Source organism: Takifugu flavidus, chromosome 2, assembly GCF_003711565.1.
Source record: "Takifugu flavidus isolate HTHZ2018 chromosome 2, ASM371156v2, whole genome shotgun sequence".
Classification (NCBI taxonomy): domain Eukaryota; kingdom Metazoa; phylum Chordata; class Actinopteri; order Tetraodontiformes; family Tetraodontidae; genus Takifugu; species Takifugu flavidus.
The window spans coordinates 19,391,723-19,404,222 of NC_079521.1; the positions used below are offsets into that span (position 1 = coordinate 19,391,723).

At 48.7% G+C, this 12,500-nt stretch overlaps 1 protein-coding gene and 1 long non-coding RNA gene across 7 annotated transcripts in view; one reads left to right on the top strand and one right to left on the bottom strand.

Annotated features, from left to right (window-relative positions):
* LOC130521655 (uncharacterized) overlaps nt 1–329 on the top strand; it is a 1,740-nt gene extending 1,411 nt beyond the window's left edge. The window contains exon 2 of the long non-coding RNA XR_008949400.1: nt 1–329. This exon is cut by the window's left edge and continues 452 nt beyond it. This is a non-coding gene — a long non-coding RNA (uncharacterized LOC130521655).
* LOC130521650 (CUB and sushi domain-containing protein 1-like) overlaps nt 1–12,500 on the bottom strand; it is a 326,982-nt gene that overhangs the window by 138,051 nt on the left and 176,431 nt on the right. For all 6 annotated transcript variants that reach the window (XR_008949399.1, XM_057025371.1, XM_057025372.1 and 3 more), the window contains 2 exons: nt 9,001–9,113; nt 8,196–8,273 (listed from right to left, as the gene is read on the bottom strand). Coding sequence is in view for 5 of the 6 variants with exons in the window: in XM_057025371.1 (XP_056881351.1) it covers nt 8,196–8,273; nt 9,001–9,113 (191 nt within the window). In the remaining variant the exon portion in view is untranslated. The remainder of the gene's footprint in view (nt 1–8,195; nt 8,274–9,000; nt 9,114–12,500) is intronic.

Here is a 12,500-nt window from a genome sequence, read left to right on the forward strand (position 1 = left end):
CTGCCAGATTTCAACCATCTACTCACACAGCTGAGAAGCCTCTTACTGTTCGCACAGTTCTGGCTGCTCCAGCTTTCTTCTATTCATTTACTTTGCTAATCATTAGCACGATGCTTTTCTTTCTGCTTGCCAGAGAGGCTGAACCTGAACTCCTGTTCGTCATTGCAACATCTGCCTGGTGAGCACATCTGTCAGGAGCGGCTTGCTCGTCTTTGGCCTTGCAATCTTTCACAAATGCAGTAGAAATCATTTTTCACCTAATTGTGCTGACAGCAGGGCAAATAAAGGGGAAGCGGCACCTCTGTGGCGTGGCTACGAGCTAAAGTTCATCAACAGTGTCAGATTATTAAACGCATGAAAACGGACGCTGTGAGACATAAAACTGGATTTTACAGTTTTAGAAAAGGTCCACACATGGAGCAGAAATATACGAGCTGTCACCCTGTCTCCACGGCAACGCAACGGTTGTGCTTTGATCAAAGACAGGTCGACACGATTAAATGATAAAAAGAAAACGATTTTTTCAGATTGTTTAAGTGCAACTTACAAGTTCATTAAGTTTATCTAAGCTAGCACATTGGTTTGTAACATCGTATTTCCCTCGTGGGCCTTTTCCACATCCAGCAGCGGGTCCTTGTTTCAGAGCTCTGAACGCTACCAAGACACCTGCAACCGGGCCTTGAGCGGGGCTTCAGCCCAGCCATCCGCCCTTTAACACTCTGATTGTAAAACGTGCTGTATATGATGGATTATCAAATATAATCATATTTAGTCCCTCTGATGAACAAACTCATGGACTGATGTAGAATACACACGAGCTGGGACTACTGATCTAGCTGACACAGGCCTCACATTTTTAAACTAATAAATCAATTAGGATTCCAAGAGTAATATTGAAAATCAGTTCATATTTGAGATGTAGGACATTGGACTAATGTAAATGCAAATATGAGCCCACAATATGAGAGGAATCCATCTGAAACCGGCCGCCATGATGGAATTCTGATGAGTGATGGTGCGTGGAAAAAAGAATCAGGAAGAAAAAATGGGACCCAAAGAGATAATAAATAAAATGGAAATGAGGAAGAACGCTGAGGAACCCTAACCCCAGAAGGAAGAGGTCTCCTGGTCGGGTTCAGAAAGAGCAACAGCTGACCTCTGACCTCTGACCTCTTCTGTCTCGTCCCGTGGATGCATCTGCATTTGTGCCTGGTGCACTTCCTCACTGTGTTCACACGCACACACGTGCACACTCACACACGTGCACGCTCACACACGTGCACACGCACGCACACACACCCCGAGTGTCATTTAAAGAGGGGCACCAAAGTTTTGTGCATCCTGGCCTAGAGCTGAATAAATGATGCGTGAGCGGGATCCTGCGTGTTCACTCTCGTCCCTCCGCTCCCATTTTTTGATGTTCGGTCCAAAGAGCTCAGCAAACACACACTCTCAGCAAACACACACTCTCAGCAAACAACACACTCTCAGCAAACACACACTCTCAGCAAACACACACTCTCAGCAAACACACACTCTCAGCAAACACACACTCAGCAAACACACACTCTCAGCAAACACACACTCAGCAACACACACACTCTCAGCAAAACACACACTCTCAGCAAACACACACTCTCAGCAAACCACACACTCTCAGCAAAACACACTCAGCAAAACACACCACTCAGCAAACACACACTCAGCAAACACACACTCAGCAACACACACTCAGCAAAACACACTCTCAGCAAACACACACTCAGCAAACACACACTCTCAGCAAACAACACTCTCAGCAAAACACACTCAGCAAAAACACACTCTCAGCAAACACACACTCAGCAAACACACACTCTCAGCAAACACACACTCAGCAAACACACACTCTCAGCAAACACACACTCAGCAAACACACACTCTCAGCAAATACAAACTCTCAGCAAACACACACTCAGCAAACACACACTCTCAGCAAACACACACTCAGCAAACACACACTCTCAGCAAACACACACTCTCAGCAAACACCACACTCTCAGCAAACACACACTCAGCAAACACACACTCTCAGCAAATACACACTCTCAGCAAACACACACTCTCAGCAAACCACACACTCAGCAAACACACACTCAGCAAACACACACTCAGCAAACACACACTCAGCAAACACACACTCTTTCATTGGCACAGAGCACAAAGGTCCACAGTGGCCCAATAATCCAGCTCATGCAAAGAACATGAGATTGTTGGGGGGGCGGGGGGGGGGGGGGGGGCTGTCAGAACTGGGCACCAGGCTGATGCCAGCAACACTCCATCCCATAATTACACCTGAAAGACCATTTGAACACGAGCTTCTGACACACGGTGACGTTTCCCATCATCAAAGTGTGTTCAGCAAAAGCAGGAACGTCTCTGCGTCGCCGATGGGACGAGATTCTCATTTCGCTCTGAAATGTTCACGTCTTTTGCCTCCTGCAGTGTCACTATGGAGGAATCAGTTCATTACCTACAGTGTTCATCCATCCCATAATAAAACAAAATACACTGTGAAATATTAAGTCTTTGATTAAACCTTGAAAAGTGAGCTCATTCCCTTTTTGTCCAGCCTCATTAACATCTGTTTGGAGATGCATCTCATTCTTCACGTTCTCCAGGTTCCTTTTTTCCTTGTTTTGTTTCACGTCTTTTCCACGTTTTCCTGAAACCACTGGAACTGGAGACGAGAGCAGTTTAAACCGGCTAAACAGGCTGATGTCCAGACTTGAAAGGGCCGTTGGATCGAAAATGCAAACTCAGGGAGCCGAAACCTTTAGTTAGAACTGCTGACAGATGAATAACTGAAAATGAAAATGTGGTCAAAGAGGCCAGAAAAGGCCCTCTCAGGACAGGTGTGTGTTCCACAGGTGTGTGTTCCACAGGTGTGTGTTCCTGGACATGCTGGACAGTGACAGCAAGTGTGCCGACCATATATTGGGGGGACGTGAGGACATTTCTCTGTTGCTCACGTTTTCAAAGGTTTGTGTTTGAGCAAAGTCCGAGTTAGGATTGTGAAAGTCAAGGTCCTCACAAAGATAGAATGACACAGCGGTGTGCTGCTGAGTTTCAGATGAGTTCACTAATGCTCTCTTCCTCTGCTCTCGTCTCCTCTCCTCACTCTGCTCTCGTCTCCTCTCTCTCCTCACTCTGCTCTCGTCTCCTCTCCTCCCCTCACTCTGCTCTCGTCTCTCTCCTCACTCTGCTCTCGTCTCCTCTCCTCACTCTGCTCTCGTCTCCTCTCTCTCCTCACTCTGCTCTCGTCTCCTCTCCTCACTCTGCTCTCGTCTCCTCTCCTCACTCTGCTCTTGTCTCCTCTCCTCTCCTCACTCTGCTCTCGTCTCCTCTCCTCACTCTGCTCTCGTCTCCTCTCCTCACTCTGCTCTCGTCTCCTCCCCTCACTCTGCTCTCGTCTCCTCCCCTCACTCTGCTGCTCTCGCTCCTCTCCTCACTCTGCTCTCGTCTCCTCTCCTCACTCTGCTCTTGTCTCCTCTCCTCTCCTCACTCTGCTCTCGTCTCCTCTCCTCACTCTGCTCTTGTCTCCTCTCCTCACTCTGCTCTGTCTCCTCTCTCCTCTCCTCACTCTGCTCTTGTCTCCTCTCCTCTCCTCACTCTGCTCTCGTCCCTCCCCTCACTCTCTGCTCTCGTCTCCTCTCCTCACTCTGCTCTCGACTCCTCTCCTCACTCTGCTCTCGTCTCCTCCCCTCACTCTGCTCTCGTCTCCTCTCCTCACTCTGCTCTCGACTCCTGCTCTCGACTCCTCTCCTCCACCTGCTCTCGTCTCCTCTCCTCACTCTGCTCTCCTCTCCTCTCCTTACTCTGCTCTCGTCTCCTCTCCTCACTCTGCTCTCGTCTCCTCTCCTTACTCTCTGCTCTCCTCTCCTCTCCTCACTCTGCTCTCGTCTCCTCTCCTCACTCTGCTCTCCTCTCCTCTCCTCACTCTGCTCTCGTCTCCTCTCCTCACTCTGCTCTCGTCTCCTCTCCTCACTCCTCTGTCTGCTCTCGTCTCTCTCCTCACTCCTCTCGTCTCCTCTCCTCACTCTGTTCTTGTCTCCTCTCCTCTCCTCACTCTGCTCTCGTCTCCTCCTCCTCACTCTGCTCTCGTCTCCTCTCCTCACTCTGCTCTTGTCTCCTCTCCTCTCCTCACTCTGCTCTCGTCCCTCTCCTCACTCTGCTCTCGTCTCCTCCCCTCACTCTGCTCTCGTCTCCTCTCCTCACTCTGCTCTTGTCTCCTCTCCTCTCTCCTCTCCTCTCCTCACTCTGCTCTCGTCTCCTCTCCTCACTCTGCTCTCGTCTCCTCTCCTCACTCTGCTCTCGTCTCCTCCTCCTCACTCTGCTCTGGTCTCCTCTCCTCACTCTGCTCTTGTCTCCTCTCCTCACTCTGCTCTTGTCTCCTCCTCTCACTCCCTCTCATCCACTCCAACCTCCTTCTCCCCCAACTTTTCCAGGTTTTCAATCAAGACGAGTTTGGAGACAGACAGGCAGGCAGGCAGACAGACAGACAGGCAGACAGGCAGGCAGACAGGCAGACAGACAGGCAGGCAGGCAGGCAGACAGACAGACAGACAGGCAGGCAGGCAGGCAGGCAGGCAGGCAGGCAGGCAGGCAGACAGGCAGGCAGGCAGGCAGGCAGGCAGACAGGCAGGCAGGCAGGCAGGCAGGCAGACAGACAGACAGACAGACAGACAGACAGACAGACAGACAGACAGACAGACAGACAGACAGGCAGGCAGGCAGGCAGACAGGCAGACAGACAGACAGACAGGCAGATTCTGATTCTGATAGCCCGTGTTCCACCTGCAGCCTGTGTTCCACCTGCAGCCTGTGTTCCACCTGCAGCTCGTGTTTCACCTGCAGCCTGTGTTCCACCTGCAGCCTGTGTTTCACCTGCAGCCTGTGTTTCACCTGCAGCCTGTGTTTCACCTGCAGCCTGTGTTCCACCTGCAGCCTGTGTTTCACCTGCAGCTCGTGTTCCACCTGCAGCTCGTGTTTCACCTGCAGCCCGTGTTTCACCTGCAGCTCGTGTTTCACCTGCAGCCGTGTTCCACCTGCATCCCGTGTTCCACCTGCAGCCCGTGTTCCACCTGCAGCCCGTGTTTCACCTGCAGCCTGTGTTCCACCTGCAGCTCGTGTTTCACCTGCAGCCTGAATCTCAGTGAAATGACTGAATGATTAAAAAATAATAAAAATGACTAAAAGGTTCCACGAAGACGTGACTGTTTCTCTGCCTCCATAATTCATGAACAGTCTGTTGTCAGGCCGATCATCATCTTCTCCTCGTGTGTCTATTAGAGGCTTTAACACAAGCAAGAGTCCTTCCAGACACTTTCAGATTAGGATTCAGAAGTGCTCCGTCCTCCAAAAAGGTAAAACTCATTATCATCGCTCTCCAGCTCTTTGTAATGATTATATATTACATAACGACTGCAGATTCTCTTCCATACGGATATAATATGACTACAGGGAGTCGTACAGTGTAAAGGAACTATTGTTCAAAGACCGGTTCTGCACCAAATTAGACCTTGGCTTTGTTGTTTTAATGATCTCAGTTACCCACAGGATCTGCTACGCTGGGGTAACCTCAGCGAGCCTTTATCTTGACTGAATGCTCATGTTCTCTTGGTTTGTGTCCTCTGTGGCTCACAGAGCGATAACAAAGGCTGCCCTATAGGGGAGGAATATTTGAGATCATTTGGTCTGGGACCCAAGCTCCTGATATTGATCAGACAATAAAATAAAAGTCTCAGGTGGTAAAAAGAGCCTCAGAGGTTAGCTGCAGCCGAGCTTCGGTGGCGAGGGAGTCGCCCAAATAGCCACCCATTTTTAATATAACGGAGAGCTGTGACTGCAATGGTGCCACGTGGCTGTGCACGTGCATCTGGCTTCAATCTTCCCAGAGAGCTCGTTTGACAAATGTCATAAAGTGATTAGGAATTTTTTATGCACGCATGAGAGCGGGCCACGATTCATTTGGACTGCACACACATGCACAAGAACAAACCCCATAATAATGTTAATTGCGGCAGCATGTGCTTGGCCGAGCATGTAAATAAGCAGAATTATTGATGAGGGCTTTATTACAATGCTGTGTGGTTTGGGTTCTGATAATTAGAACGCCGTCTCTTGATCGGATCGCTGCATCCACGTTTCCCAAAGATGTGTGAGGAATTCAAGAGGTATTCATCAAACCCACTGGATGACTTCCTTTGTGGTAATATAATGTTGACCCGTGTGGGGATTATTCCATCCCATAACCCTAACTCTAACCCTAAACCTAACATCCTAACCCTAACTCCCTAACCCTAACCCCCTAACCCTAACTCCCTAACCCTAACCCCCTAACCCTAACTCCCTAACCCTAACTCCCTAACCATAACCCCCTAACCCTAACTCCCTAAGCCTAACTCCCTAAGCCTAACCCCCTAACCCTAACTCCCTAACCCTAACTCCCTAACCCTAACCCCCTAACCCTAACTCCCTAAGCCTAACTCCCTAACCCCCGAACCCTAACTCCCTAACCCTAACCCTAACTCCCTAACCCTAACTCCCTAAGCCTAACTCCCTAACCCTAACTCCCTAAGCCTAACTCCCTAACCCTAACCCCTAACCCTAACTCCCTAACCCTAACTCCCTAAGCCTAACTCCCTAACCCTAACTCCCTAACCCCTAACCTAACCCCTAACCTAACTCCCTAACCCTAACTCCCTCAGCCTAACTCCCTAACCCTAACTCCCTAACCCTCAGCCTAACTCCCTAACCCTAACCCCTAACCCTAACCCCCTAACCCTAACTCCCTAACCCTAACTCCCTAACCCTAACTCCCTAACCCTCAGCCTAACTCCCTAACCCTAACCCTAACTCCCTAACCCTAACCCCCTAACCCTAACTCCCTAACCCTAACCCTAACTCCCTAACCCTAACCCGTGACGTTAAATACCAGCTGATTTCATACAGAATCTCTCTCCGATGGCTCCTAAGGTTTTGAGCACAACAGAAAAAGGATGCTAAATATTTCAATCCTTGAACACAGACTCGTCTCCCCTTAATGCCCAAAATAAACCATGAGGTGACACCTGCAGTGCACGTTTGAGTGACACCTGCAGTGCACGTTTGTTGGCAGCACATAAATGCTCAGCTGACGATGTGCTCGTCTTAAATCACTCTGGGACAAAGCTTTTCCTTTTAGCCACAGCGCCTCCCTTAAAGTCAGAATAAAGTCCACAAAAGGAGCGTTTTATCTGCTGGTGCCTTAAAGGAAACAATAATATCAGCAATTATACAAAAGCTACTTTTGAAAGCTAGAATGAGAAGCTCCAGAGGCTGCTTGGCTGTGTCACACCCTTCTGTAAAAATCAGCTATTAGAATAATTGTGTTTATTTCTTTCTGATGCGCCACTTTCAGCCGGAACTGCTATAAAAGTGCACATGGGTCCGTTTGTGAACAAGACCCAGATCTGAGGGGGGTTTCGTTCCCATGGCAGGAACTACTCAACCTCAACTCCATACAGGTTAGATGGAAGCAGGAAAGGAACTTTTTAGCGTTCCCTGTGAAGATCCGACTATTTTAGCAAACGTGCAGCAACAGCATCAGGAACAAGGCGGCGTTTGCAGGTACAAACCCCGAATCTTCACTTCCTCCCGTAGATGATGAGACACTGAAATGAAGGAATCTGAGTGGTGGCTGGTTCATTTCTGCCTGAGCTCAGTGTTCCCGACACCAGCAGACAAAGAAAGCCAAGCAAAACTGCACCGGGGACCACGGCCCCGATGCTAAACGCCAAGAAACCCAACTAGCCCTAACCAGTCCTGGTGGTCACAGGACAGCACATCTGGAGTTAAGCACTAGGAGCCAGGGAAGAAGTGGATGTTGCCACTGAAATCGAAACCTTCTCTGAGACGTTTGCACCGTTAGTTGGTGAAGACGTTGCTCTTTTTTATGCATCAAAAATATTTGGTATGGCTCCCTGAGCTCCCCTCATCCTAATAGAGCTGGTTAACTCTGGTTAACTGGTTAACTCCCTGCTACTGATTGGGGAATGAAACTGGAAACACTTAAGAGAGGCTTGTGTGATGGGTACATGTCAGGTTTCCAACAGATTTCCATAGTTCTGATGCTTCCCCTCATAAAAAGCTTCAACAAAGAGGCCGTTACTTACAGACGGCGTTCTTGTGGCTGGAGTCTTTGCTGGGCATCATCTTCACCCCTCTGGACTTCAGCTCTATCGCTTTCTTCACTGTGGGGAACAAGACAGAGCCCAGGTGAATTCCCAAACTCCTAATTCAGTTTTGTTTTAGCAGGTGGAACCAGAAGAAGACACATGTTTCTGGGAGAGGATCAGCGGCTGCAGCTCCATTCCCACCTCCACACACATCAAAGCAATGGGACAATGGGACAAGTATCGGACGCACGTGGGACAAGTATCGGACGCACGTGGGACGCACGTGGGACAAGTATCGGACGCACGTGGGACAAGTATCGGACGCACGTGGGACAAGTATCGGACGCACGTGAGAAAAGTATCGGACGCACGTGGGACAAGTATCGGACGCACGTGGGACAAGTATCGGACGCACGTGAGACAAGTATCGGACGCACGTGGGACAAGTATCGGACGCACGTGGACAAGTATCGGACGCACGTGGGACAAGTATTGGACGCACGTGAGACAAGTATCGGACGCACGTGAGACAAGTATCGGACGCACGTGGGACAAGTATCGGACGCACGTGGGACAAGTATCGGACGCACGTGAGACAAGTATCGGACGCACGTGGGACAAGTATCGGACGCACGGCAGAAGCTGTCCCGACAGCCCCCCGGACCCCCCAGGAGAGGTGTGGCCCATCAGCCCTGTGGGTTGCGACTGCTTTCCTCTAACCCTGCCGTTAAAGGTGCTCCACCTGGGCACAGCCATCCCATAAACCCCACCTGTGAGGTCGAGCAGTGGAACAGGAAGCTACCTTGGTACTGAGCACTGAAGCCTTTTCTTCTGTGGTTACTGTCGGAGGTGAAGTGGATCCTGAGCCAGTTCTTACTGGAGATGACTGGTGAAGGCAGAGTGGTACCAGTCAGCCTGAGGAAACAAGCAAACACAAAAGGACATTAATAAAGAGACCACGTGCACGTGCAGCCAACGCTCGCCATATTTAGGTCTCCTGTCGGTGTCGACCCGCATGTGCATCAGCCTCTCGTATCACAGCTGCATATTTAGGGCATATTTACAAGGTTAGGGTTAGGTTAGGTTAGGGTTAGAGTTAGGGTTGGGGTTAGGGTTGGGGTTAGGGTTAGGGTTGGGGTTAGGTTAGGGTTGGGGTTAGGTTAGGTTAGGTTAGGGTTAGGGTTAGGGTTGGGGTTAGGGTCGGGGTTGGGGTTGGGGTTGGGGTTAGGTTAGGTTAGGGTTAGGGTTAGGGTTAGAGTTGGGCTTAGGGTTAGGGTTAGGGGTAGGGTCAGGGTCAGGGTTAGGGGTTACAGTCAGGGTTAGGGTTAGGGTTAGGGTCAGGATTAGGGTTAGGGTTAGAGGGTTAGGGTCAGGGTCAGGGTCAGGGTTAGGGGTTACAGTCAGGGTCAGGGTTAGGGTTAGGGTTAGAGGGTCAGGGTTAGGGTCAGGGTTAGGGTCAGGGTTAGGGGTTACAGTCAGGGTTAGGGGTTACAGTCAGGGTCAGGGTTAGGGTTAGGGTCAGGGTCAGGGTTAGGGTTAGGGTTAGAGGGTCAGGGTTCGGGTTAGCCCTGATTCACCTCAGCAGAAGAGACAATAGGAGGTGAGAGGCCCGATCACAAGCGGATAGCTGAGGAGGACGGAACAGGAAAGTGTCATGTCAGTGCTTGTTGGAGCCTGAGCTGGACGGTGCACCTGTGCGGCCCAGTGCTGGTCCTCTCCCAGGTAATTCTACACAGGCGTCCACACATCAGGTGCTCTACTGCACCCATTCAACTGTGCCTATGAGCAGTGGCAACATGACAAAAAGTCTGTGCACATAAATAAATTAGAAACAAATTGGGAAGGTTGGACAGCACATTAGCAGAGTGAAGATCACATTAGTCCTCTGATTTATGTTCGCCACCCAAAGCTGCATGAAGCAGTTCATTCCAGTGAGCTCCAGAATGTTTCATGATAAAAGAACATTGCCTGGAGATTCGTCCACAAGATCCATTTCACATCCACAGGGTGCCCACAACCACCTTCTCCTCAGACGGAGGAGACCAATCAGACGGCTCACATTATCTTGGTGCAAAAGCTGGCAGCGCTAGCAGGACAGGACGGGAGATAACAGTGTTGTCTTCATCGGCAGCTCGACCTCTGGGCAGCAGAACATCCCTGCGCTCATGGACACCAGCACCAGCCTCTGAGGGAAGCGTAACTGCATGTTTGCGTCCTGCCTTCTCTTGCTCAGATAGAATGTTTTGCTAATTCTGTGTTGAGGAGATAAGTTGTAATCCTTCCCTTGACTCTGGTGACAGCTCAGATGCTGATTCCTCCAGTCACTTTAAGTCTTTATTAACATTAACATCTATCTCGATCTATATAAACCAGAAATCATTTGTCTGCTTTTATTTGTCCTCCCCGTCTTCTCCTCATCTTTTGCCGAGCCAGTGGCCACCAGCAGGAGGACCCCCCCACCCATGTGAGCCTGGGAATGTCCGGCAGGTTTAAGGTAGTGTGAAGGTTGAATCCGGGTCGAGTGTCTAGCTTACCAAAGAGTTAGCATGGAGAAACCAACGTGTCAGCCATGTTTTTGTCTTCATTAAGCTGCAGAAGAGTTTCACGTTAATGAACTGCGCTCCTCCTCCTTGACCATGAACTGACATAAAAACACAACAAGGCCATGGAAGCATCAAGCAAAATTCTCTTACAGACCTCTGCCTAATGGGTTGCAAGCTCTCCTCAACCTTTTATTGGAAAGGATAAATGGTATGTAGAAATCATTTCTAAAATAATTGCCAAAAAGTAAATTGTTGTCCACTAATAATAAAAATCCAACTCAAAAGTGTAACCAAGGCCCCCACTCAGTCATTGAAACTCTAAATTGTCTAATTAGGGGTGAATTTGAGTTTTTAATCTCAGTTTGATCTCTGGTAAAGTGCATCATAGCCATCGAGTTTGGTTAACAAAGTGACGCAGGGCCGTGGACGGTTTCAGTGTCTGTGTGACAGAGTGATGATGTCACTTCCTGAGGGAAGGCTTGCAAGGACTGAGGAGGTGTCAGAAGTGCAGCAGACCCGAACCGTCAGCGGCAGCGGGTGCCGTGTAATCACAATATGTCCAAGTCTATTGATTTGTTTTTAGAAGGACACATTATCAATCATTACTGTAAACTGAATGTGGTTTGTGTTCATTAAGGGTGCGGCGCTGTGCTGAGCACTGTGGGTGATTCACATCAGAGATGAACCGACTGATACTATGTGGGAACCCTTTTACAGTCTGTGTATGAACAATAATTAAACATACTCTGGAATTTTATGTCTTGTGGAAGTGAATGTATAATAGAGGCATTTCAGGATTAATCACGGCTAAAATCTGCCTCATTAGTTTGATGTCTGACACACACAGGAAGAGAAGATAGAGAAGGTTTATCATTAGGACCCATCCCTGTTTCAGGCATCACAAAGCCACTCCTCATTAAAATCACTGACTATCACAGCAATGATGAATTACAGCCAATTTGTCAGTTTGCAGCATCGGAAACCGGGTTAAAATCAATGTAGCCCGCAATATGGAGCAAAATATGATTTTAATTGCACTTAGCCACGCTCTTTGGGTTTAATGGCCTGCAGAAGACAGAGAATTCATTTGGGTGAATGAAGTGACATCTGGGCTTTACGTATTATTGTTCTAAAGAAACGCAGGAGACGAGGCCAGAAGGAGGAAGAGCCAATAAAAGGCAGCAGGCATGAAAAGAGAAAAGTTGGGAAGGAAAAGCACGAACAATCTGCCTTTTTAAAGATTATTGAAAGAATGAATGGGTCATATTTTAAGGTATCACATTTATAATTAAATAAAATGTCTAATTCTATTCAAGTGATAATTAATTCTGCGTCAAAATTGGTGGGAAACTAAAATCACTGAAATGTTGCATATTATATCGTCTAGGCGACCCAGAAAGACACTTTCCAGCTGCATTAATGTCCAGTGAGATGATTAAAAACAGGAGATGATTCTTTAGTATCGATTCTGAGGTGTCTGAGGTACAATATTGAACACGGCTAGGTAAATACCAAAAGGCAAAAGTAATTGAATGCAGATTTATGATGAGATTATTTGTTTCCCACATTCGTAAAATCATGCTAGGTTGTAAAACGTGGCCATTGTGGATCATCAAAACCAGGAGCAATTACCTCCCCAAACAGCACACAGGGCGAAGCCGCTGTGAGCCGATAAGCCACTTTGATAAAGTCATTGGATTAGAAACAGCAGGCACACAAATGCCCACAGGGCTAATTACAACTGCCCATCTTTGGGAGC